General features: G+C 47.8%; 1 protein-coding gene across 3 annotated transcripts in view; it reads left to right on the forward strand.

The window, feature by feature from the left end:
• Positions 1 to 27,192, forward strand: part of AGAP2 (ArfGAP with GTPase domain, ankyrin repeat and PH domain 2) — a 146,015-nt gene extending 118,823 nt beyond the window's left edge. For 2 of the 3 annotated variants that reach the window (XM_077328967.1, XM_077328966.1), the window contains 12 exons: positions 973 to 1,070; positions 2,528 to 2,680; positions 3,701 to 3,787; positions 3,892 to 3,996; positions 5,804 to 5,963; positions 11,784 to 11,888; positions 12,017 to 12,163; positions 17,100 to 17,251; positions 18,375 to 18,465; positions 19,969 to 20,191; positions 21,645 to 21,900; positions 24,265 to 27,192. In XM_077328967.1, coding sequence (XP_077185082.1) covers positions 973 to 1,070; positions 2,528 to 2,680; positions 3,701 to 3,787; positions 3,892 to 3,996; positions 5,804 to 5,963; positions 11,784 to 11,888; positions 12,017 to 12,163; positions 17,100 to 17,251; positions 18,375 to 18,465; positions 19,969 to 20,191; positions 21,645 to 21,900; positions 24,265 to 24,471 — 1,784 coding nt within the window. In that variant the 3' untranslated portion in view covers positions 24,472 to 27,192. Of the gene's footprint in view, positions 1 to 972; positions 1,071 to 2,527; positions 2,681 to 3,700; positions 3,788 to 3,891; positions 3,997 to 5,803; positions 5,964 to 11,783; positions 11,889 to 12,016; positions 12,164 to 14,410; positions 14,471 to 17,099; positions 17,252 to 18,374; positions 18,466 to 19,968; positions 20,192 to 21,644; positions 21,901 to 24,264 lie in introns of all 3 variants that reach the window. The other variant, XM_077328965.1, reaches the window with a different exon arrangement.
• Positions 27,193 to 27,454: the final 262 nt, after the last annotated feature.

Here is a 27,454-nt window from a genome sequence, read left to right on the forward strand (position 1 = left end):
TCTAGCGCAGGCGTAGTCAAATTGCGGCCCTCCAGATGTCCATGGACTACAATTCCCAGGCAGGGGCTCCTGGGAATTGTAGTCCATGGACATCTGGAGGGCCACAGTTTGACTACCCCTGGTCTAGCGTTACTAGTGAGATCAGAGCCCTGTGGGGCCTTAAAAGAGTTCCGCAGGGCATGAAAAACAGAGTTTAACCTATCCCCACTCCCACTGCTGCAGACTTCTACTGGGCCCCTCATCCTGTTCCTTGGGCTCCTTTTCTCTCAAAAGAACATTTTGGAGTTATCAGTGGGCAGCATCTGGAGTGGGGGAAAGGTAGAGGAATCCCATTCCACTAACTTAAGTGTCTTCTAGTATTAAAATGATTGGCATATACATGTAACCATCACTCATCTGTGGTAATAATTGCAAAGGGTCAACCATGTTAGTCTGTTTCATGTGCCTTAAACACTAGCAAACTGTATTCCAGCTGAAACCACTGCAAGTCAGTGCTCGCTTCACCGGATGCATTGGAGCACATGTCTGCAGGAGATACATGTTCTGCTCTTTGGTTCATTTGTATTCATTCAAATTTGCTTCTTAAATAGTTGCTGTATTCCTTGCTGCTTCTTTAGAACTCTTAGATTGTATTTTATTGTTTTAAATGCACTGCATCACACTGCAGCTAGCTGCTCTAGATTTGGAGAGCCTGCAAATGGGCTCTCTCAGGGCATGAGTTGGCTGCTACAGTGTTCATCTCAGAGAAAGTGGTGCGGGTCTGTGATGGTTCAGTGCCGGCGGGACATGTATGTCATTGAGGGTGCACCCATGTGTGAGTTTGTAGGGATATAGCCAAACCCCACAATTAATTTTGTGTGGTTAATGGCATAAGATCATTTACAAATTGAAGCGGGCTCAGGGGCTGGATGATCTTGGCATCCCCATTATTTATCTGTGAATTTCTTCTTCTACCTCTTCTCCCTACTTCAGTTGCCCAGAAGATTGTGAATATGAAGAAACAGCAGCAGCTCCTAGCATCTTGCAAATCTCTGCCAAGCACACCCAGCCACTCTGCAGTCTCCACCCCGGTAAGAGGAATCTCCTTGGTTCAAGAGTAGCCTCTTGGGTGTAAATGGTAAAGGGGTGTTAAGGGATTGGCTGACTGGGCATTTGTCTGAGCATGTCCTTTCTGCAGTGCAGTATCTGAGCCAGCCCAGCTCCACGGGCTGCTCCTGTGGATGCTTAGGAAAGCAAAAAAATATATAACCTCTGGCAAAAGAAACCAGGAGTTCATCTTTGGTCTTTTGTGCAGGTACACTTTGGGACTGTGCTTGCATAGGCCAGCCACTAGAGACTCTCTTCCTCTGGTATCTCTGTAATAGTCCAGTGGGAGCCCCTCCCCCTGCAAAGATAGTTCGAGGCTGTTTTCCTGACTAATTGTCACATGCTCCATGGGGAGGAGCTCCCCCCTTTCCCTTGGTCCTTTCCTTGCCACTGTGTTGGCAGGACACATTCTCCACAACTACTATCATGAGTTTTATTCAAAGCTTCTTTGGCTGTAAGCTGTTTCTCTCTCTGCTTGGAAAATGTTTCAGAAGACTTTATTTAAGAAATGTATTTGTATTTTATTTATTTATTCTATTTATATACTGCAGCTTTTCCTATGAACACACGGTGGTTCACAGAATAAAATGTTAAAAACCAGTAAAACCCCATAAAACCCCCACTTACAATAAGTAACAAGCAACGACAACATCTAATTGATCAATCCTCTCCCTCCTTGTTCAGCCGGAGGCCAAGACTTCTTCCACCAGGGTGTGGGTGCAGATCTACCAAACCTACTACAACGTGGGAAGGGGTCCTAGTTGGAGTGCCGAGGTTCTGCCCTGACCTCAACCATGCGCCTGGTGGAACAACTCCGTCTTACAGGCCCTGCGGAAAGCTGACAAATCCGACAGGGCCCTTAGCAATCCCAGAAGCTCATTCCACCAGGTTGGGGCCACCTCTCCAACATCCCAATCAGGCCCTGAATAATTTCATGCCTGAGTTGGGGCACCAGGAGCTGTCAGTCCTTCTCCAAAAAGGGGCAGTACAGAGAATTCCTGACTCCATCACAGTTTTTTTTCCAGGTTTTTCCCTAGTTCCCAAAAAACATGGAGGTCTTAGATCAGTCCTGGACCTGAGGGATTTAAATTTATTTCTCAATGTTAGAAAGTTCAAAATGTTTTTTTTTTTACTTAATCCTACAGTTGTTAGCATTAACCTGCTGGTTTTGTGTACTTGGCCTTCCAGAAGCTTACTTTCATATAGCTTTCACCCTGGTTATCACAGGTTCCTACGCTTTAAATATATTTCTTACCAGCTCACGGTCCTTCCATTTGGACTGGCAGCTACCCCAGAGGTGTTTTCTAAATGTGGGGTAGATGTCGTAGCACACCTAAGGTCTAAAAGTTGTTCTATTCACCGCTTGTGCTGTGGTACACCGAGCCTCTGTCCTTTCCTTGGGTAAGAGGGCCAGTTTGAATGTTCCTCAACTCTTTCCTAGGCAAGTAACGGCGGTCACACAAGTGACTACTCCTCATCCCTGCCTTCCACACCCAACATCAGCCATCGGGAGCTGCGTGGAGAAGCTGTGGCCCTCATCGGCACACCGAGCTCCCTCCATCGCGGGACCAAACGCAGGACCAGCCTTTTCACTGTGAGTTCCATGGGAGCGCTGTGGAATTGCTAAGAGGGGAGAGGATGCGGAAGGGGGGGTGTCAGCCCAGCACAATCATCTTTGAAAGGCCATAAAAACAAATTGTAGCCTTTGCAAGGAAGCACTGAAGGCCAGCTAGAGTTTGCAGCCTTCCCTTGTCTTCCTCCTCCTCCTCCTCCCTCCCCACTATAAGATCTGATGACTTGGCCAAAAGTATCTAGTGGCAAAAACCTTTGTATATTTGAGAGTTCTCTGCATGGTATCTTCTGTTACCAAGAGTCTGCAGCCAATAGTGTGACCACCATTTTGGATCAAGGCAGTGATTTCCACACGTCTTCCACAGAATGGAGGAAACATGTAGATTAAAAGCTTATCAGGACATCAGGAATGGTGGACAAACTTTTCTACAGAGGGGTGGGCTTGCCGCCCCTGATTTTCTCCTGCAGTGTGGTGCTGCAGAGCAGTGGGTTTCAATTCATGGGCCAGGGCTGTCATGGGTGTCAGAGGTGTCATGGGTCCCCATCTGCTGAGTGACAGGCTCTGTACAAAAGATTATTTATTTTGCTGATTTATGCTGCTTGTGTGCGTGCCTAGAGAGCAAGGGTGGTGCACTTCCTGCTCCTCTTTCTATGCACAAGCAGTGACACGGTGAGGTGAGGTCGCACAGTGGCAAACTTTCCCCTAAATGCAGGGCTCCTCTTCCTGTCACGTGACTCTAATATTCTGTTACTACTTGTCACATGCTTCCCACCCACTGGGTCCCATGCTGCCACCTGGGGTTCAAGAGTGGGTCTTGGGGTCTGGAATAATCGAAGATCATTGTTATAGGGTGCAGTTTCAGTTCACGTGAGATTATAACAAGAGCTCCAACAGGCCTGGCTTTCAGATCACACTCTCAAATTCCTCCCAGAATCCTCTGTGGTCCACAGGAATTCCTCAGCACACAAACTGATGTGGAAGAAACCTCTGGATTATAAGGCATTGCCCCATTTCTACTTACCTCTCCGTATCTCTTTATAGAATCGCAGAGGAAGTGACACGGAGAAACGGAGCCTGGACAGCAGAGGTGAAAACACGGGGAGTGGCCGTGCCATACCCATCAAGCAGGTGACCTCTTAAGTTCCAAGCCACTGGTCGGTTTTGCCTCTTAAAGAGGCGGAAGGAAACAAAGGCCAGGCATCCCCACTCACACCTGTTGTCTCCCCCCTCAGAGTTTCCTGCTGAAACGAAGTGGCAATTCTCTGAACAAGGAATGGAAGAAGAAATATGTGACCCTGTCCAGCAATGGACTTCTCTTCTACCACCCCAGCATTAACGTAAGTGCCCTGGGAGAGATGGTAGGGGTGGTAAAATGACAACCCCTCGGGCCCTTTCTAGTACTATGGAAAATGAAGTGGTCCAGATCACAAGCAGCTAGACCCCAATGAGGAGTTCACCCCTCCCAACTCATCTCTCATTCCTTTTCACTAATAGACTTTACTCACTGCTGCCACCAGCAAGCCATTAGTAGAACTGCAGCCTAATAGCCTCCATTAGATTTCTTATTACAAAATCCAGAATTGGCTCCCTCAACTCCTAGAGATGGAGGGAAGGGGAACTGAAACCTTACTTGTTAGAGGTATTCTGAACTAGACAGTCCACTTCTTGTACCTCTGTAAACATGAGCCAAAAGATGAGGAGGTGTTTTTGTGGTTGCTCAACGAAAGAAGTTTTAGCTTACTATTGCATACAGTTGATGCAATGAAGTGTGCAGCTGAACTGTAACATAATACAGCATTTGAGCACAAAGAAAATGAAATGATGATGATGATAAAATTATTTGTACTCTGCCCTTCCCTAATCGGCTCAGGGCAACCAACAACAAACACAAAACAATTATGCAAATTAGGCTTTTAACGTTTTTAACGTTTAAAAAAACTGCCTCTTCCTGATCATGTAAGCCTTTCTGAGGGTTGGCTAGAGCTTGCAGGGATTTTTAAAAACTGGTGGATGGGTTGTCAGACAGGGAGGCCAGCATCTATGGTGTTTTTTCCTGGCCTTCAAGAACAACTCTGCCTTGCAGGCCCTCCGGAATGGTTTAAGATCCAAGGCAACCCTGATCTCTTCAGGCACAGTTCAACCAAGCTAGGGCCAAGGCCAAAAAGCCCTGGCTGAGATCAGTTTTATCTCTTTGGGGTTTCGGCACTTAATTTTTAGGCCCCAGTTTGGATCAGGGCTACAGGGAGACTTAGGTCTTCCGTGATGGACAGGTCCAGTTTGGCCTTTCCCAGCGGCAGCCAATGGGAGCTGATGGAACACTGGGGGAGGTTGGCAGTTGAAGTCAGTTGTGGAAGGAAGGGAGACGGCGGTCAGTGTGGAGAAAGAAGGTTCATCTTCAGTCTGCTGCGCAGTCTCACACTGGGGCTCTGTGGGCCTACCACCAGAGGGTTTCCCCAGCTTTTCTTTCTGGGGGAGCCTCTCCTCTTTCAAGGGTGCCAAGGAGCCTTGGTCAAGCGGTCAGGAGCTCTGCGGGGAGGCTCTCCCCCCTCCCTCAGAGGAATAAATGGTGGCAGAGTATGAAGGAAGCCGTGTCTGAGACTCCAGCTCTGTGCGGAGTCCAAGTGAGGGGTGATTATTATAGGGGACTGGGCTACCCTATCCGGCGGGGTCTCTGGGAGTGAGATTGGTGAAATGGTCGAGGCTTCCTCTGTATTTTAAAAGGGGCAAGTCGGGTGGCGAACTGTGACTACCTGACCTATCTGTAACCGCAAACCTGCATGAGAGAGGTGGTGAAGGGTGGTAGGGTCTCTGAGGGGACTCTGTACCTGCTTTTCCCCTTGTGCCAGGTTCTAGCCCTGAAATGGCCCCAGGGAGCCACTCTCTGCTCTGTGCAGGCATCATGTGTGTGTACTAATGAGATACAGATCCCATTTCCCCAGTGGGGCAAATAACAGTTTCCTTAGAGTCACCCATCTGTCCCACCACCTTAGAGACTGGCAACTTCTTTTCCCCCTACTTTGTTCTCCTGCAAGTATGAACTGCACCTTTGTGCTTGGGAAGATGGAAGAGGCATTGCTTTTAAAAGGCAGAGAGGAAAAGCCATGGTGCCCATTCCTCCTAACTCCTCCTTTCTCACCCCTCCAGGATTACATCCATAGCACCCACGGCAAAGAAATGGACCTGCTCCGTACCACCGTCAAGGTGCCGGGCAAGCGCCCACCGCGAGCCATCTCAGCCTGCGGCGCCTCCTCAAGCATCAATGGCTTGGTGAAGGACGTGAGCAGTGTTGGAGTGGGAGACAGCAGTAAGTGACTTGTGGCTGCAGCAGCCTCTGTGACAGTGCCCCCCCCCCCCATGTTTTTCCTTAGCCATGTTGCACAAAGCATAAGGTTTTTGTGCTAGGTGGCATGTCAAATTGTGCAAAGAAACATTTTTGCTAACTAGTCGCCTTGTGCTTACAGCTACTGAGTAGGGTCCAAACAAATACGTTTAATGACAGATTGTGGGGAAACTCAACTGCATAATTTGTGAGAGCCTCCTGTACTCCTGGGGGACGAGGGACACAGGGGAATGAGCAGGAAAGGGGGATTGGTGGAAATTACCCATTTATTCTGAATCCAACCTGTTACGTTATCCAGTTTGGTTCTAATATGTTTTTAACCCAATGCACAGGTATGTTGGAATTTTGTTCTTCCAGTTTCCAGCTAGTACACCTTTGACTGATAGAGTGGATTGGTTGCTTAACTGACAGGGAACTCTCCCAATGTGCTGCTGCCCAAGACAACTGCTGGTGGCCAGGAGCAAGTAGAGCGAAGCCCCAGCAACTCTGCCCAAGTCTCTTTTGGCCAAGACAGGGCAGTTTGTCTCCTCTTGCACTGCTCCCAGTTTGGGGGGCTGCGGCTCAGTGGGAGAGCATCTGCTTGGCATGCAGAAGGTCCCAGACTCAATCTTTGGCATATCCAGTTAAAAGGGATCAGGTTGCAGGTCATGTAGAAGACACCCGTCTGGGACCCTGGAGAGCCACTACTGGTCAGAGGTGGCTATACTGACCTTGATGGACCAAAGGTCTGATTCAGTATCTGGCAGCTTCATGTGTGAGATGATGCCATAGATGAGTGGTCATTGGCAGCTCTGCTAACTTGAGTTGCCCTACACTGCCCGCTTGTAGCACAGCAGTAGCCACTGAGCTCAGCATACTCCAGTCCTGTTTTCATTCCCAGAGCAGTCCCCTGCTGTCAACAGATCCTCAACCAGATCAGTATGAACTGAGTTTACCAAGCTGAAGTAGCACTCCTTCCAACATTCAGGTTTGGGATAACTAAAATGCAGCTTTGGATTCTGTCGCCCTGGGTAGCTTCGTTTACTGGGAGTGGACACAGGTTGTTCTGAACCCATGACCCTTTGGCAACTGTGCTTCCAGCCATCTTTGACGACAAACTGTAGACCATAAAATTCTGGCAGCTGATGTGAGCTCCTTCCATGTGGAAGTTTATCTCTTTGGCTTACAAAGCAGCGCACTTGGGGGAGCATAGGATGTCATGCTCTAAAGGTGCACCAGTCATCCCTTTCTCATCCTCAAGTAAGTTCTTCCCCAAATTTGGTTTATTCCATCCTTTTTGGCAAGACAAAGAGAGCTTTGTGGTTTGTGTATGTGTGGGGGCTTTTTAAAATAGTGTAATGCTATAACATTAGTGCTATAGCAGTTGCCAATTATTTTAAACTTCTTAAAAAGCTCTCTGGTGGTGCAGTGTGTGTGTGTGTGTGTGTGAGACACACCAGGAAAAGGATGGTGGTAAGGGGAAAATGGACCAAATTCACAGAAAACTCCCCTGTGAAATTTCTGTTTGAATGTCCACACCTCTGCATTTGCAGCAGCAATGAAAGAAACTGAAAACCTCTCCTTTGTAGAAGCATCCATGCATTGTTTTTTAAAATGAAAATTGGCCCATCACATTTTCCCTATAAAAAACAAATTCAGCTGCTGTCTACATAAGCCCTAGGCAGATGACCTGTCCTTAATTTGCCTGTGCAGGGAGGAAGAGCAGGCTTCTCCCCCCACCTCCATATGAATATGCAGGCTTCCCCCCCCCCCCACCTCCATATGATCATCAGGTGACTGTGCAAAGAAATTGTCTGTGCATATGGTCCCTTCCTGTGACCAGCGACACTGGTGGCCCAGTTGTTGATCACAGGGAGGGATCACGTATATGGATACTTTGGCACATTTGTACTGCGCTGAGGACATAGCGGAAGCAGGGGACAGGGCCAGTCCTTTCATGCCCACTGTCCCTCTCCAGGTGGGCATTCAACTTTTACATGGGTCATCTATGCACAGCTATTATCAGTGGAGACCAAAGGCAGCACAAAAGGAAGGTCCGTAGCCTTCTTTAAAAAGAGGTATATATTTATGTTCTTTCCAGTGCTTTTACTCCAGAATGACACTTATGGGAGTACTTAAGGGAGAACAGACACAGCCGCCATTACTTTTTATGCAGTTGTTAAGTGGAAATGTGTAAGCCGCAATTCTCACATGATCACGGTGGTGCTTTCCCCATACAAAACACCCCAAGAGAACATCTATTTATGTGTCGTGGTACCTTACTGTGTTGCGCTCTCCGTTTTGGAACATTTATGCCATGGTTTGGAGCGGAAAGACTGCCACAGTTATTACCAATTCATTATGGAAACAGATGCTAGGTAGCAAAGATTAAAAGTATACTAAGACAGCAAGTAGGAGAACAGATATGAACCAACTTCCTAGACATGGGAAGTCCTCCCACCAGTGAGTGACCCATCTATCTTCCACAGGATCTGCCTTGTGACTAGAGAAATACAGAAGATATCATGGCAAATTTTGGGACCTCCAGTACTAAAGTAAAGTGGGATGGAGGTGGGAGGGGGCATCAGCCACACTGAGGCATAGTCTGAATAATCTTTGAGTGTTCCTTATGATCCCCAAGGAATACCGCACAGTGTTTATGCGTGTGTAGGACGTGTGTATAATTACTGTTTGTTAGTTCACACTCTGGTAGATTGTGTTCCCTTCATTTATAATTCTCTGTGAAATTATAGTCACTTGGAGGAGGCCGGGAGAGCATTCCCACCTTCGTTCCTGGCACCACGACGCTGCTGTGGTCTTGTTTTTCGTTTAACCTTAATTAGTGCAGAACCATGCTGAGCATAACAGAATTACGAAAAATCAACAGACAGAATAAACTGCGGGCTCCTTGAAACTTGACATATTTCCTACATGGAAAGCATTTCCATGAAGGGGGAAAATTGCAACCCAAGTGTAAAATGATGTGTGTGACAAAGTTGCATACAACTGCTCTGCTGCAGTCACACATGCTAGAAAGGCTTTTTCAACAAAATTGTGTATACTACATGTATGCTACGTGTTACAGAGTATTACCCAAGCAGTATATGTGCATGCTTGCCATGCAGGGCAGTCTACATTCAAGTATCATTTGTTTCCTGAAAATGTTTTTAGAAACAATCAGAATTTGTCACTAATGTGGTTACAAAAGCCAAACAGGGTTCCCTCCTCACCCCTACCACCCACCACAATCCACAGGTAGAAAAATCCCAAAGTTCACGGGCACTGAGATGCATGAACATGAAGTTATCAGTCATAAATAGAAAGCTTGTAATTACCAAAGAACTCTGAGTAAACACTATTAAACATTGGAAACTAGCCCATTGCATTCAGGAATTCAACAGGTGGTAGATTGAGGGGGGGGGGGGTGAAAGAACTCTGTAATCTACTTCCTTCTCCCCCCAAAGGCTGCAGGTAGCTGTTAGGGAACTCACCAGCAGGGGCAGCTCTCACACGGCAGGAATCTGCAGCCTCCGAGCCTCAGAGGGAAGTAGAAGGAGGGGGTGGTCAGGAGTCGGGGATAGAAGGTGATTGGCTGGCCGCTGGACAGACAGGCAAGCCAGTTGAAGGAGGAGGCACTCAGGGGCAGGACAGCCACCCTGAGTGGGTGTTAAGCACTGAGTGGCACTTATGCAATGAGACACACTTCTCCTACAAGGCCTTACCAGAAATATATTATGTGGAACAGATATATATGCTCACAGATCAGTGATTCACATGGCCATTGACTGACATGGGAGAAAGATGCATGGATTAGTTGCCATAGATATAGTGATTCCCAATGGTACATTTCAGTCCCAATGGGTTATCATTCCATTCATAAGAAATATGCATCAGCTAAATTTTTATCCCACTTTTCCTGCAAGGAGCTCATTGTGGCATATATGGCCATTTTGTCCTTATAAAACAACTCATGGGGGGGGGGGGGAGAGACAGGCTGAGAGGGGATAGTGGGGACAACAGCCAAGGTCTCCCCAGTCTGACTCCATCATGCAAGGGAATTTGGGCAGTTTGTTCATCGATGCTCTCATAATTGCAGCTAATTAAATGCATAACCACTCTGAGAGTTTGAGAGTTCCTTTGAGAGCTCTTGAACCTGCTGGTTCTACTGCACCCCTTGTCCTTCCACACAAGCAAGCTGGCACTATAAAAAAAGAAACTGAATTAATAGGATGCATGTTAGCTTTGGGCAATTTCACTTACCTTGTTAAACAAAATCAAATCTTGTACAGAAATTCCCTGTGGTGCCAAGTGGAACGGGTGCATTCACTAAAACAAGCAAACCTTGGCTTCACAAACCTGAAGAGCTCGTATTTTGGGATACCTTTTGTGTAACATGATTCAGCAGTGACCTCTAGAGGAGTCCTTGAATTTCTGAGAATTTCTCTTCTTTGCGGAGATGCTGTGGTCTCCACTTGGGGAAGAATACAGAGCTGATTTCCGGCTTTCTCGGCCACACTCTAGGTGGCAGAAATCAGTAGGATTCTTGTATCTCTTGATGCCCTGCCTCATTTGAACTCTTTAAACTTTGGCTGCTTAAGACCTCATATTCAATCCCTGTCATCTCAAGGTAAAGGAACTTGAGTGCTAGATTCTGGGAAAGTCCTTTCCCTGCCTGTGATCTTTGAGCATCAAGATCCAATATGGCACCTATTGATATGTGTTTCTGGAAGCTCACTTGCATTTTGAATCTTGGGTATAAAATTGAAAGGATCTTGAAGGTAACAGAGAGAACAAGAAGATTCAGGTTACTCCCTGTCGGCTGACTGGGTAGCTAAGTGATGAGCTCATCCCAAGTAGGCATGTCATAGACACAAACTTCCTGTAGTCTTCAGACATGGCAGCCTCTTTCTCTGTGGATATCAGTAGAGCAAATGGTCCCCATTTTTTTAGGGAAGGGGACCCCAAAGCAGAGAGAGCTAGTTCCACCCTTAATGGCGGCCATTTTGTGCTGGCCCCTACTTGAATGTCAGACACTCCATAACTGGGCTTTCCTCCCATGGCAGACATTTTATTTATTATTCCAATTTCTATCCTGTCCTCTTGCAAACCAGCTCAGGACAGTATACATCCCTGGATATGGATTGGTGAATTGGGAGAGAATAGATGGGTTTATGCTGCTTGAAGTTGTGTTTTTATTGTGATTTTATAGGAGGCTTATTGTAAACTGCCATGAGCTGGCGTGGTCCGGTAGTAGCAGTCAATAAATCTAAATATACATTAAAAAAATCATAAAACAGAACAATTTTAGGTTAAAATTAATAATATTTTAGAAACATTAAACCACCATCTGTATTTAATAGTAGCCTCAATTGTCATAGTTAGTCCTTGCATCATATCTACCAGTAGATCCACATTAGAATGATCCTATGGGGGGCGTTTATTGGGGGGGGTGTTACATATTATAGGATCAACCAAATGGAAGAGCTCCATTTTGCAGGTCCTGTGGAACTGAGCCATCAGGCAGGGCTCGGTTCGCCTCTGGGAGCTCATTCCACCAAGTGGGGGTCAGAACTGAAAATGCCCTGGCCCTGGCAGAAGCCAAATGACTTCCTTGGGGTCAGGGACCACCAACCAGTTAGTATTTGCAGAGCTGAGCTTGCTGCCTGCTTCCAATCCTAGGAAGTTCCAAACTCATGGTCTCCTGTGTGCAAGAGAGAGAGATTGTCAGAGCAGACTGTGCAAAACTGGATAGAACATTGATCTGACAGTAGCAGCCTTCACATAAGTATATTCTTCTCTCCACAGCTAGCCCAAGTCCAGGTCTGCTGAATCCTCCAACTGAACAAGCAGTCAAGCTCTTGGGCAAACCGGACCGGAGCCTGCAGCGCTCTGTCTCCTCTTCCAAGGCGGGTGAGTTCAGAATGGGTTCAGATCTCCCAGGGAAAGAAAAGGGTTCCTGACTGGGCTAGGCCCTTCTGATCCACAAAGAAAATTTAGCTACTCACCATGTGACCTGTTACTCCCATATGTGTCCACAGAGGCAGTCCTGGCTGCAGAAGGGCTATCTAGCCCTGGCAGCAGTGGCAAAGACCCTCCTCCATCCCCCATGGCGGACAGAAAGAAACACAGACGGAAGAAGCTTGCAACGCCTTCAAAAACTGAGGGCTCGGTGGGGCAGGCAGAAGGTAAGACTGAGCTGTCAATACTGTGCGTCTTAAAGCTGAGGTAGCCTTTTTATTTAGCCTATAAAGGAGACTGAATACTAGGTTCCTGGGGCATATAATGCTGCTGTTTGTCTTTCCAAGATTACTGCAGAAAGCAGGAGAGGCCCAGCATGCCTTTTTTAGGGACGCTTCAGTTGCTTAAAAGAAATATGCCTCCCCTCTACAGTGATGAGCCCAAGTTACATGTGTGTTTAGAAATAACATTCCCATCTTTTCTTGTGAAAGGGAGGCTGTGGTCCCAAATAGGGATCAGTGGCAGTTTGCAACTGACAGAGTGAAATTTTGAGGCCAAGCATATTTGTGAGAATAGGGGAGAGGTCAAACCGCTACATCATTTGAAGTAAACAATCATGTCCCTCAGGACAAAATGCCAATTTATATTTGTGTCTCATCTTCTGGGGGCAGAATTGCTCCTGACTCTCTTCCATCATACAGATTCCATCTAGTCTCAATTGGGCACTTTATGGAGTGGGGTGGGAGGTGATGTGAGCCAGGGCCTCGGTGCAATAGAGCATTTGTGCAAATGCCTGTATCACAGCATATGTTACCTGCATGGGGTATGTGAATTAGTACTATTTAACTTTAGGGGGAGGCCTGTTCCCAAGTATATTCAAAATTATAGTGGTGGTGTCTGAGTTGAAAAAAAAATTCCATATATTGCCCACATACACATGCATGCTTTTCAACATGGGAACCCTGAAACCCCATTGAATTGAAAAAGAAATGCACAATAGCTTTGCTGTAGCCCCCATTATTTTCAATGGGGCTTACCCTAGGGAGCTTCTCTGTGGACTCCACCCTCTGGATCAGATCTCTCTCTCCCTCCCTGTCACCTTTGTTGGCATCCAGCAGCTACTGAACGGACTGCCCAAAAGACACCTCATCCCACAACAACCCCCCTCCCCACCCAAGGAGCCAGACTCCCAGAGACGTTGATCTTACAGGAAGCCCATATTGTTTTCAGTTTATCTGGCCTCAGGTGCGCAAAGCAAGAGCAAAGGAAATAGGATGAGTGCTGGCATAGCATAGTTACAGAGTGCAAACAGGCCTGGGGAAGCTTCAGAATACATTATTTACCGGGTTGTGTTATTTAGCTCCATGCCATGAAAAGCTTATCCTGTCCATTTCTATTAATCTGCTATTAAAGAGGCAGGACATTTCCCCCCTCCGGACTGCTGGCAAAGTTAAATCAAATGGCTGAGCACCAAGCTGGAAAATATCCTGGTTTGAACATTACGTCTACCGTGAATTCAGTTGAGTGGCCATAAGTAAGCCACTCTAGGGTCACACAGAACTGTCCATAAAATGCAAATTACAGACTCAGCAGGGAAGCAAGAGGAGGGTTAAGCTTTCAATCTCAGCCCACTTTTGCTATTTGAAACTGGGCTCCCTGTTTTGTTATTAGTATTGGGATGGGGTGTAAAGGGCCCATCTTGTCTCATTTAAAATGTTAACAGTAGAATGACGGGAATAGGGAAAGCAAGTGGAAGGGTTAAATCCCCTCTCCATTCTGTGTATGGCCTGCGGTTAGAGAAAGAGATGTGATCAGAACAAGACAACAAGCCATCTTTGTCTTATCTATCTGAACTTTCTGACTCAGTTTAAGGCCCACAAATTGCAATAATGTACCTGCCTCCCTTATACAGTTTTTGGAAGGGCTAATGTATGTAAAATTCTTTGAATCCTTCAAAGTGCTTTGCAGATGCTAATTATCATTTGGGGGGGGATGCAATGAGATATGCCATGCCCACTGTAGGCAAAATTAGGAAGGTGTTCTGATTAGGGAATTCCTGTGGAAGGCCACATCTGTCCTCTTCTAAATCCAGACAGGACAAAATGCGGTTCAAATGAGCTGCCCACCCCTACCCCCTCCTTTCTGTCATGTATTTGCTAGGCAGCTATTGTAACCAGCCCAAAGGTGTTCATCTCTGTTCTGAATACAGTGGCCTGGAATGCTCCCTAACAATTCCTTCACCCAGTAAAGGGTTACCACGGTGTTCACAACTTTCTTCCTCACTGTCCTTCGCAGTGCTTCACTCATCCACCACCACTGCCACCTCCCCCCCCCCACCTTCCCGGGGTCTGTGGGTTCTGATAGCCTCTGCTTTTTTATTATTTTTTCCTCCTCTGAATTCTCTCCCCTTCTTCTTTTCCTCCCTTCTCTTTCTCTGCCTTTCGCTTCCTGCTTCCCCTCCGGACCCTCTGCAGCCAAGCGTAAAATGTGGAAATTAAAAACCTTTGGTAGTTTAAGAAATATTTATAAAACAGGTAATGTCCGGCGGTGGCAGGCGCGAACTCCTTTGTGCCCTGGCACCCGTTGCATGCAGTTGTGCTTACGTTGTGACGTGTGGCCTTCATAAATGTTTGTCCCCAAAGCACTCCCCCCTCCCAGTGAGCTTCGTAATGTCCACTGTGTCCTGGCAATTGCAACCAGCATCCTTCAGACAACATGGGGTGGTAAAGATCCCTCTGTTCATACAGAGGCTAGGGTTGTCTGGCAACTGCTGGAAGACTGGGGGTGGGAACATGGGCACGCTAATGTCATGTACACCATGATTCTCGGAACCACTGGAAACTTTTCCGGCAGTTTCTAGAGCAACATGACATCACTTCCAGGTGTTTTCTGGTGTGGGGAGAATGGAAGTGACATAAGTAGCTCTAGGAGCCACTAGAAACTATAACTTCCAGTGATAGCTTTAGAAATCATTGGAAAAGTTCTGGTTTTACCATAGAGTTTCTGGAGATTTCTTGAGCTACCTCAATGTCACCTCCAGTTTTTTTTTTACTGGAAGTGAAGCAACCTCATAGGAGGGGAGGGGGGATGCCCTGCCCCAACAGAGGGCTTGGCAGCTCTAGGGATATCAGGAAAGCCTAGCAATGGAGACAATCGTCCCAGTATTCCCTGTCAACAGTGGCTTTCAAATCGCAGTGCAGTGAACTCTGGAGATATTTAGTGAGAAGATCAGGAACCCCTGAAAGCTGGGCTGCCATCAGCCATCCTCCAGTGATCAGGCTTGGTATATTTTGGGGTGTATTCGAATTTTATGCAGCCGGTGAAACTTCTGCCATCCTTGCATCATCGTGCTGGAATAAGCTTTCCCTGTAACTTCTTGTTTCTCGTGAAACTGTTAAAGGCCACTCACTGCAGTAGACTTCTGTCCATTGAAAAGATGACAACCCCAGGCTGTACCACCCCATTTAAAAATGGGGGAAGTTGAACCTGAGAAACTGCCCAGTTGCAGGAAGAACATGAAGTCATGTTTCACCCCACACCCAATCCTCCCTTAAAGGTTCTAAAAGAGAGCAGACTGGCGAGTGAATAGGAGCTGATGGTAGTACAATAGAGGCATCTTTTCATTGCTGCTGCTAATTTCATAATTCTAATGGTTTATCTGTAAAGTGCTGGCCTCTGTACGCATTGTGAAATCCAGACAATGGTGTGCCAGCCACAAGTATGAATGAGACCTCTGCAAATCCAGGGGGAAACCCAAGTTTCCAGAACATTCTAACTTTGTAAAAAACAAGCAAACACACAGACAAGTGGGGAATAAAGGCCCTCAAACAAACTTACCAATGAACCATACATGTGACCAGACAATGAGAGGAAAAGACCAGTCAAATGGCACTTGGGCACTATTGATTCCCGATGGACATAGTAAGACATCTGCATGACTCCACACAGGTCTCTCACTTGTTACTCATGTATACTTTAAAGCAGAGGTAGTCAAACTGCGGCCCTCCAGATGTCCATGGCCTACAATTCCCATTCGCTGGCAGGGGCTCCTGGGAATTGTAGTCCATGGACATCTGGAGGGCCGCAGTTTGACTACCTCTGCTTTAAAGTTACTGTAAGCCACCTGGAATTTCCCCTTGTAACACATGTAGGCCTTGGTCAAACTGGTTTGATTGTTTTTGAAACACTACAAGACACTGCAAAATATAATCGTGGATGGGGAGGGGGAGCAACGAGTGAGAAATGATGCCTCTATCATATAGTCACCAACACTCTGGGAAAATCATTGCCTGCCTCAGGTTTTCTGAAGCAGCTCCTGCTGGATGGGTTATGGTCCCTGGACGGATTAGCTGTCCCAGCCCAGTATCCCCTGCTTCCCACTGGAAAGGAAGCGCCATTAGTTTCTGCTCACCCACTCAGGGCTGTCTGCATCTGTCTGATCTCTTTCCTGTTCCTTCTGCTAAATCATTCAACGGAGAAAGGACAGAAGCTAACAGTGCCGTCCTTACAGCCTTCTAAGCCCACTGAAGTCAATAATCTTAGAGGACTGCAACTCTGGGGCTGCACTGGATGTATGCCAGGGGTGGCAGACCTCTGGGACTGGACCCCTTGGCAGAGATGCCAGCTTGGCCAGTCCTCAAGTGCCCAAACAAGACAAGATCCTGAGGTCATGGATCGCTTGTGTGGCTTTGGCCACTAATCCTCCTCCGGTCTTGGCACCTCATCTGTAACCTGAACAAGAGCCGCCGTAGTCTGAGCAAGCACAAGTCACACACAAGGTTGTAAAGTCCTCTGCAGAGTAAAAGCAAAGGGACAGTAAATGTAGCTGAGTGATTACTACTTGCTACATTGCTACCGCAAGGGAGAGTGGTATAAAAAGGCAATAAAATAAATTTTAAAATGTAGCTGAGCAATAGCTGGATTCCTGCCCCGGAAAAAGTGGGAACTCTGTAAGCTGTTCTCAGGCTCTATTTATAGGGCTATAGCATCCACAGAGGAACTGCACCTCTGTGGAAACATTGTTACCCAGATGGGCAGTCCCAACCCACCGCTTGTAAAGTACCCGAGCGAGCATAGGGAACTTTAGTGGCCAGCATTGGAGTGTGCAGGACAACTCCCCTCTCAGCTGCAGCCCTACCTTAGCCGGCTCTTTTGCATCCACAGAGGAGGAGAACTTTGAGTTCATCATCGTTTCCAGCACAGGACAGACGTGGCACTTTGAGGCCAGCAGCTTCGAGGAAAGAGACTCCTGGGTCCAAGCCATTGAGAGCCAGATCCTGGCTAGCCTGCAATGCTGCGAGAGCAGCAAGAACAAGGTACTGGCACCCCCGTTCCTTTCTAGGCTCATCTTGAAGAGTGGCCTCTCAATGGGCATCCATGTACCTTGGGATGGTACATCTGCAGGGTCTGCCCTTGCAAGGAAGAGGGCGGAAGAGCCAAGGGTGGCTAGCCCAGCAGGCAAGACTTTGGGGCTCTGTAGATCAACAGGTGTTAGCTGCGGGGATGAGACTCGAATGCAGAAGAAGGGAGCTCAGTGGGAAGACAGAATATACTAGTGAAGACCAATGCCATATAAAAACCACTAGTTTCTACTTCCGTTTCAGAATCATGTTTAAGGCTTTCTTTCCCTCCAAAGCTTAACCCTGACGGCATAGGCATTTTGGGAATGAGGGCACTTCCAGAGTGGCGCTGCTATGCTGAAAATGTTTGGAGTTATTGTTTACCTTCCTCCAGGCATTTAAAGAAATCAGTACTGAAAACAAGCGGCAAAAATATACAAAGATTAGTGAAAACAAGAAATGCAAAACGAAAGTCACTGTACAAAATAACCAAAAATAGCAGTAGTGGTCATATCAATCAGAAGGTCGAAAGGGTTGATTGTGTAGAGACAAAGTTTTGTAGTGTTTATATAGAGACAGACAAAGATTGCAGAGACACAGGTGTAGATCTCCCTTCTAGCTGTGAAGCTCATTGGGTAGTGAGGTTAAAATATGTTGCATACAAAATGGATCTGTATATGTTTGAATATGTTGTATATCTTTCTCCAAGGAGCGTAGGACAAGATTAAAAGGTAATCAGTAGAGATGGAGGAAAGGAGTGTTTGATTTATTAGCATCAGATGAGAAGCGTTTCTTAGCTGATCTCTCGGGGCCAAGCATTCCATAAACTGGAGGCCACCACAGAAAATCTCTACTACCTCTCCTTTGTAGAGACAGGCAGGCCCTTCACTTGCTACATTGTTGCAGACCAAGAGTTGGGCTTGGAAGAGCATTTTAAAGGAAGAGGTTGTTGAAATCACTTGACTTTGTGAGATCCAAGGACTAAGCAAATTTTACTTGCTGGTGTATTTCCATGGGACTTAGCTTCAAGCCCTGAGTGGATTTAGCAGAAAGTCAGTTCTCTTGACTGCCTTGTCCCTTTCTTTTATCATCCCTGTAGGCTCGAATGGACAGCCAGAGCGAAGCAGTGGCCATCCAGGCTATCCGGAATGCCAAAGGCAATTCCTTGTGTGTGGACTGTGGGGCCTTGAGTAAGCATTTCTCTTGCCTACAAACTGGGTAACAATGTACTGGACACATCACACTGCACAGGGCACCTGCCAACTGTAAATGCCATAGTGATAAGAGGGGAATCCTATTTCCTTGGGAATAAATATCATATTACAGATTGAATGCTGGGCAAATATTACCTGTAACAAAAAAGGGAAAGCCAACTGGATCACCTGCAGAAGATTGCATCGACTGGGCATTTGACTAGAAGGGATATTAAAGATAAAGAAAGTGGACTTCAAAAAAAATCAACTTCCATTTGCTCTTTTAGTGGGTTTTTGTAACTTTCTGGTTGTATTTGCAATTGTTAAAGTCATAATTGAAACTGGGGTCAAGATGTATCAAGAATTCAATCATGCTCAATTTATTTTATAGTCTTAAAATGACAGAGAGCGGTTCGTTCACAAAATCTGTGTCCCAGTTGTCATAAATTAAAAAGACTGCCTTCATAATTACTAGGATAAGATAATGCTTCAGTGTCTGCATCTTGGTTCTCTGTATTGTCTCTATTGCTGAAGTGTCAGGGCAAAAAAGATTTATTTATGGATCACATTTATTGCCCACTTTCCATCCAAGAATAGCTCCCAAAGAGGTTTAGAATAATTAAAACCCAGCACAAAGAAAGACCATCAAGCGGGACATTGGGTGAGGCATGGGTGTGGCAGACTTTTCCAATCCCTAGTCAGAAATTTAAAAATCATTCCCTTCCTCAAGAACAGAAAGTATGTTGTATTTTCCTTAAAGAAAAATATGTTTAAATTAAAAGTCCCATTTGTAAACACTACACTTTCTTTTGTTTCAGTCCCAAACACACTGGTGGAAGATTGATGTCTGCATTACTCAGACCTGTACTTCTCACATCTAGATCTTTCTCTCTGTTTCAATACGTGAGAGAGAGATAGAGAAGGGGAGTGATTCAATGCACCCAAGTAGACCGGGGCAGTCTTGCCATCTTTCCTTCCACAGCTTCCCCTACCCAACCCCACACACTTGTTTCCCATATGGGATCAGGACAAAAGATAAGGGAGAACAGTGGGGATGATAGTGTTTGCGGAATTCAGCATCTCCTGCCTGATTCCCTATCTCTTTGGACTTTCAATTAGATCTCCGCCTCTGCCACTTCTTTAGGTGTGGTTCTGGGAAAGCTGCTCTTAAGTGTGTGGGCCCACTGCCCTCCCACGCAGCTTTTCCCTCAGAGGTCTGTTCCGATAAAATCTGGATGGGTGAGGTGCCTGCAGAGATGTTTCCGGAAGCTGCTTAATGGAGGTGGAGAGGGATGCTGATTTCAGGCATACTGAATGCCTGGCAGCAAGTGTGAGGGAAGGGAGCACATCAGATCCTTGGTGGGTGCATGTGCACAGAAATTTCAGGGGAAGAAAAACAGGCAGGGCTGCTGGGAGTGGAAATAAAAGTAGCCCTCATCTGTGAAGAACGAGAGGCAAGATCCTTCCCCAATTTCTGATTGGTCAGTTTCCTTTCCCCAGACCCCACCTGGGCCAGTCTGAACCTGGGAGCGCTGATCTGTATCGAGTGCTCCGGCATCCACCGGAACCTGGGCACCCACCTGTCACGGGTACGCTCCCTCGACCTGGATGACTGGCCCCTGGAGCTCACCTTGGTGCTCACCTCCATCGGCAACGAAACAGCCAACAGTGTCTGGGAGAAGTGCACACAGGGACGCCGGAAACCCACCTGTGAATCCTCCCGGTGAGTGGAACATGCCTGAGGCTTAGAGCATCTCCTGACTCGAGGGTTAGAGGCTGCTGTCATGAGGCATGTTTACCAGGGAACATGCTGGCTCAAAGGGACCCGAGATCTGAGCCAAGAAACGAGTTTGGTAGCATCAATTAAGCCAATTATTACTTTTGGTTATACTTGTTAGTTTTTGCACAATTGATTTGGCTTCTTTAATCACACGAAAGAGCAAGAAGCACCTAGTCCAGTGAAAGCCATAGGGCCAAGCTAGAGGTGACATTTCCCCATGAGTCGGCCCTGGAGTCCAAGTCTCAAACTTTTACAATCAGATAACTTCTTGGAACAAAGATCCAAAGTGCTTCACTGGCCTGTCTAGAATTGGGAGCCTAGCATGGAAGAGAGGGGCTTTATCCCTCCAGTGCTGTTCTCCAGTCCCATACTGGGCCCATTGGAGAGCTGCTTGTATAACAGGCAGTTGTTAATAAGCGTTCCAAGTTTTTTGTGGATATTCTTTGGTGAGGGAGTTAACTGTAGACATTATTTTAGAGTTTGATTTCTGCTGCCTGAATCCTTCAGTTCTCTTTTGGATCCATTTCAGAGTCCTACAGGGTGCTTTAGATGCCCACAAGGACTACAGACCTTTCTACTTAGAATCCACTGCAAGCCTTGTCCTTGGGGTTTATTTCTGGGAAGATGTTCCTAGGACTGCCTGTAATAGTGAATTCCTTATCTGACATCCTTCTAAAGACATTGAAGTCAGTGGGCTCAGAAGGGTATAATGCTACTTGGGATTGCATACTGGAGGACTGTCTGCTCCCATATGTCACCATGCACCCAATACAGTCCTCAGGCTGCCATGTACTGTCAGCTTTCTTAGAGGAGCCCACCTGGCATCAGCCAAAGCTCATTCCTTTTCTGCTGTTGGTCCCACCTTGTGGAATCAGCTTCTTGAAGATATGTGGGGGGCATGTCTTTACAAATGTTTGGGTGATGCTGCAAGGCCATTTAGGGAGGGGCACAGGTTTTGGCAGGGTGACAGACTGCAGGTGGGAGGGAAGGTGGCATGGTGCAGCCTGATCTCAAAAGCTAAGCAGGGTCAATACTTAGATGGGAGCCTGCAAAAGAAGGCCATGGCAATTTGCCCCTGCTTCTCTTTTGCTTTGGCAGTCCTTACTGGGGTCACCATAACTTGATTGCGATTTCACAGCATCTAGAGATGTAGACTGACGTTGTCTTTGGATGGACCAGGATTATCTGGGGTTTTACTTTGCTGTTTTTAAACTGAAACGTTTTTTGGAAAGGTGGGATATAAATATTTTAATAAATAACCTCTAAGGGTACTACAGAGACTGTCCCTCCCATCCTTGCTTCATTTACCAGATAGATACTACTACTTCCATTATGGGACAGTCTCTCGCTCTCTCTCTCACTCCCTCTCTTTCTCTCCCTCACTCTGTGCGCTCAGGGAAGAGCGAGAGTCATGGATCCGAGCCAAATACGAACAACGTCTGTTCCTGGCACCGCTGCCCACCTCTGAACTGCCCCTGGGGTGCCAGCTCTTCCAGGCTGTGCTGGACCAGGACCTAAGTTCTGTCCTCCTGCTGCTGGCTCACAGTTCCAAGGAACAAATCAACACTCCTACTGGAGACAAGGACCGGCGCTCAGCCTTACATGTGGCATGCGACCTGGCCAACGTGGTCATCACTCAGCTTCTGATCTGGGTAAGCACTTGGCAGAACATCGGCACACCAAGGACAGGAGCTGTCCCCGTCCAACTGTCCCCTACCCCCAAGGAGCCATCCTATGAGACACAGACAAGAGTGAGGGCTTGTTTTTACATGGAGAATATAATATGAACGGCACAGGAAATCCAAATCACAGGTGCACGATGGACCCAGGCCAAACTCTTGTACCCTGTGCCTATGAGCAGACGTAACCCCAAAGTCCAGATACACAATACAGCATTTCTTGACTTGTCCCTGCATCCTGTCAAGCAGAAGTTTGACTGAAGTTTGCTTTTGCAGGACAGTGGAGTATAATTTGGGCCAGGTTAGTGCACAGGGAGGCACAGTTTGTGCATTCTGACCTGTGCCTTGCTCCCAACCTGAAATAACTCTGCAGAACAGCTGTTGGCCTCAATGGGTGCCCTCAATCAGTACCAATACGGGCTTGCAACCTCATCTGCAATTCATAACAGCAGATTGCCCAATTCCAAACCATTTCTGCTTAGCCAGGCATATTTTCCCCATGCTCTGGATCGGGATTTTTAAAGCCAGAGCAGGAGACAACAGGCTTGCACAGATGTCTCTTTAATGCAGGCCATGTAAAAATGAGAAGGGCTACTACAGAGTGAACACATGAAGCTGCCTGAGTCAAATCCTTGGCCTAGCAAGAACAGTAATGTCTATTATGGCAGGCTATGACTTTCCAGGTTCTCAGGCAGAGATCTTTCACATCCTGTATGTCCTCATCCTTTAACCTGGAGATGCCAGAGACTGGCTATTGGGACATTCAGTGTACAAAGGAGATGCTCTAGCACTGACCCACAGGATAGTTGTAGCTGGTGAAGGAATTGCTGCCTTTTTGCTGCAGTCGTGAAGTGGCTAGATGGCCACTGGGGGGGATAAGATGGCTCAGCACATTGACAGTGGCTGCTGCGTGCGGATCAGTAACAAGATGGTCCACAAGATGGTTCAGTTTTGGGCACCCCAGTTGAAAAGGGATGTAGACAAACTGGAGCATGTTCAGAGGAGGGCAACAAAGATGGTGAGGGGTTTGGAGACCAAGATGTACGAGGAAAGGTTGAGGGAGCTTGGTCTACTTAGCCTGGAGATGAGACGACTGAGAGGGGATCTGATAACCATCTTCAAGTATTTAAAAGGCTGCCATATCGAGGATGGAACAGAGTTGTTCTCTCTTGCCCTGGAGGGATGGAATAAATCCAATGGGATGGAATTAATTCAAAATAAATTCTGTCTAAACATCTGGAAGAAGTTACTGACAGTTAGGGCGGTTCCTCAGTGGAACAGGCTTCCTCAGGAGGTGGTGGGTTCTCCATCTTTGGAAATCTTTAAACAGAGGCTGGATAGCCATCTGACGGGGAGGCTGATTCTGTGAAGGCTTAAGGGGGTGGCAGGTTACATTGGACGAGCGATAGGGTTGTGAGTGTCCTGCATGCTGCAGGGGGTTGGACTAGATGACCCATGAGGTCCCTTCCAACTCTATGATTCTAGGATGACAGTGTTTATCGAGTGGGGTTTGGTAATAGATTGGCAGGGATGAAAGCGTTGAAGAAAGAATTAATCTTTGCTTGGTAGGCTGATGTTCCTAGGGCTGGGAAAAGGTGTAGCAAGATATGAGAAGCCCTACGTGGTTTCCTCTGATATTGTCCAAATGACCAATGAAGATTTGCCTCACATTCTCTGCTTTCTATGCTCTTGTCTTCCGAGGTGAGGTAGGCAGCAACCAGAGACGCGGCTTTTTCAGTAGTGGCACCTCACTTGTGGAATGCCTTTCCTCTTTAGGTTCACCTGGCATCTGCATTGCTTTCTTTTAAGCACCAGGCCAAAATATTTCTGTTTATCCAGCTCAGGGTTTGATTTATTCAATACTGTTTTGTATATTTGAGCTTGCGATGGCTTATGGCTAAAAGCAATAAAGTCTGCTGTACTGTAGTACTGCTTTACTCTGGAAACTGTTCTTGTTAGCAGCTTCTGGTCTGTTTCTATGCTGGGCTCAGGATTTTTTTAATGCTTGATTTTAATAAATACCTTTTAATGTTTTGGTTGTTTGGTTTTGTTTTCTAAGCCACCTTCAGCAGGTTCCTGGAAAGGCAACTAAATATTTCCTAAATAAACCAGCTATTGCAGATTGGGGGAGACTATACAAAGGGGCTAGGGAAATCCTGTCCAGGTAGGCAAAGGTTGGGGATGAGAGAAGCCCCCTTTCTTGGCTTGAGAGGAGCAGATGCTGCCTACCCAGCTACCTCTTTGAAGGACTAGTTCTCCAGTTCCCCAGACAGGCCTGTATGGGAATGCATAGGATCCATTTCTCAGCCGTCCTAACACCCGCTCTTCCCTCCACAGTACGGTTCCGACGTGAAGGCCCGCGACGGCGTGGGGCACACAGCACTCTTCTACGCACGCCGATCGGGGAGCCAGGAGTGCATCGACATCCTCTTGCAACATGGCTGCCCGAACGAAGGCTACAGCACGATCCCCACCCCCAGCCTGCGCCGGAAAAGCAGCAGTGCCAGCGTGGGAAGGACCGAGGCCCGGACTGCCCTGGTGTAGCATGCTGGGAGGAGCGCCTTCCCCATCCCAGTGGTGCCAACAGGGGTGCAGCGACTGATGCCTCCTCCCCCTATGGAGACCCACACCCCCTTCTGGCATGTGGGCTCCGTGCCAAAGAGCCTTGGCTCTTGACTTCCTGGCACACAGGCCGTGGTGGCTGCCATCCCCTTCCCTGAGCCCTTCAGCAACAGCTATGTTTGGCATGGGCTGCCACACCAGGACTGCCTCTGTGGCTCATGACTCTCCCTTACGCCGGGCGTCGGGCTCCCTCTGCTGGTCTCCAGGGCAACCGTCCTCTCTACAGGCAGGCGGTTGAAACCTGCAGGGAACCACAACAGCTATGTTACCCCAATGCTTGAAGGACAGGACAGCCTGGGACTGTTTGGCCCTCCTCCCAGTTAATGGGGACCTTTGGGGAGGAAAGGGGCAGCAAGTGGTGATGTGGGGACTTTTTTTTCCTTTCCTTTCTTTCTGTGTTTGTAACAAGCTTTGAAGGTGGAATGTAATCAGTGTTATTGGAGTGGTTAAGTGACCCACCTCAACTAACCAGTGGGTGTGGAAATGACAAGGGGGGGGGGTTGCCAAAAGGGACCAAGGAGCAGGGGCCAAAGGTTAGAGAGGACAGGTTCCAGCCACTGATTTGGTTTAAGTGAACATTCTCTTCCCCCAGCCCTCATCGGCCAGCCTCCCTCCGTGTTCCAGGTGCAGAGCTTATCAAATGCAACGGAGCTGCAGGAGGACTTGCCGTGATCAGCTTTCACTCTCTTCCGGCCTCGAAGGTTAAAAGAAGAGCCCTGCTGCATTCCGTCCCTGCCTGAGGAGGGGAGGGGGAAATGAGGTAGTGGCGTGGTGGGTGGGGGACCACTTAAAATCCGGAACAGGCCCCCTGCCCTCATGGCCTTTACTTCCCATCCGGCATCAACAGCTGAAATTGGCTCTTCTGCAACATGGAGGGTGAGAAGTTCCCCTGCCTTTGCAGAATGAGAAGTCTGGAGAACCCCTTTTTAGCACCAGCCCCCTGTTCTTCTAGGGATGCAAAAGAAACATCCGCAGCTGATCCCAGAGGGTGGCTGCGGTAGTAAAAGACAAAACAATACAGGGTTCCTGTTGGGGGAGAGTACTCCTCATTCCCTGTTTCGTGGCACATTTTTATTTGGCCAAAATTCCGCAAGGCTGTAGCACAGGCCATGGGGAAAAGCCGCTCCACTACTGCCTGGGAACAATTGGGGCTTTGTGTGTTCTCAGCCAGGGCCAAACGGTCCTCCCTGGGGCAGGCTCCAATTCATTGTCTCGCTTATCCTTCAGACATCCGAAGGACCACCACAGTTACTACGACCACCGCACCCACTCCTGCTTCAAACCGCACTGAAGCACATTCCTTCCTCCAGCTCTTCTCAGGCTCCTGGACCTGATCCTTGCACTGAAAATATATATCTATATATATATATGTGATTCCTAAAGGCTCCAGGGTGCCTTTTCCTGTCTCCTTGATCTTCAAAGCCCCCCTCCCCTTTCCAACCATTCAAAGAGGCAGCTAAAAGCTGAAGCAACACATTCCTCTGCCAGCCCATGGGGGGACATCCCTTACACACAAAAAAAAGTCCCCTCCCCACATATCAAGGGAGACCTGAGCAACTCTGAGATTAACAAGGCAGCACATGGATGCCGGGCAGAGCTGCTGAGGAGAGTCCTCCCAAAGCACCACAGGCCCTGGCTTTTAAAGCAAGACTCCTTTTTCTAGGATTCCTTTGTAAAAAGCCCCTTTCTGACTACAATTCTTTCCTTTGTTTTTAATTTATTGCTTCATTTTGAGAGCTGGACAAAGGAAAAGCAAACCCATCTTTCTCTCCCCCCCCCCCCCCCCCGGTTTGGCAGCTCTCCTGGTGCAAGTGTTTACAGGCCTCCCTCGCTGTGGCAGAGGTGTCCGTGTGGTTGTGAGTGACGTGGTCTCAGGCTTTATTTCAAATCTGTGATCAGGGTAATGCAGTGAACTCCCCCTCTCCTCCCCAGCATGGGGGAAGCTGGGTGCGGTATGAGCAGCTGGCCCAAAGCAGCCACCCCAGTGGCTGGGCTGGCCAGCCCATAGTACTTCTAATCCAGCCTGTCTTTCCCCCTCCCCTTGGGCCTCTAGCATTTATACCCACTGGAGCTTAGCTTGTGGGCAAGAGGCACAAGCCCACCCCGGCCACATCACTCCCCCTTGTCCTTAGCCGCCTCCCCCCCCCCATCCTTCTGAACCTGAACAAGCTCATGAATGTATTGGCAATGGTGTTGCACGAGACCTGTACCCCCTTCCAGCCTCTAGGTGGAGAAGGAAGAGGGCCCAATGACATGGTATGGCAGGAAGCAGCGAGGGGCCACCCTGCACCTTGGCCTCAGAGCTCTTCTCCCTGCCTTTGGGTCACACTGCCTTGAAGACTAGAGCCTGGGGCTTGTGGGACGGAAAGGGGGCGTTAGGTCTCGCAGACTGAATGTAATTTACACTGTTTAGGACCGGCAGTTCGGCACAAGTTTCCGGGAGCTTGGAGAACCTCTTGCGTGAGCCCTGGAAGCGGAGCGAAAACAGGATGTCACACCTCCCAAGACCAGTGGGGTGGGGGATGCGGAGGTGTGCCAGAGCTGATCTCGCCGGCCCTGTGCAGCCGTTGTAATCTCTTGGATTGTAATTTGTAAGTATGTGACAATGTAAGAAGATGTAATAACAATGACTGGTTATTCCTTCTTGTGACTGTTGTCTGGATTTGCTTTCCTGGCGGACAGCTCCAAGAGAGGGAATAGAGCTACTCAGTTGCCCTTACCCCTCGATGACCAGGGGAGGGTGGGGTCGAGGCACAGACAACAGCCTGGGTTCAGAGGAGGACACTGAAGATGCTCAGGCGATCTGGAAAACAAGTCCGACAAGGAATGGTTGAAGGAGCTGGGTGTGTTTAGCCTGGAGGAGAGAAGACTGCGGGGGAGTCCTGAACTGCACCCACACAGTGCT

This window comes from Paroedura picta, chromosome 3 (assembly GCF_049243985.1).
Source record: "Paroedura picta isolate Pp20150507F chromosome 3, Ppicta_v3.0, whole genome shotgun sequence".
Taxonomy (NCBI): domain Eukaryota; kingdom Metazoa; phylum Chordata; class Lepidosauria; order Squamata; family Gekkonidae; genus Paroedura; species Paroedura picta.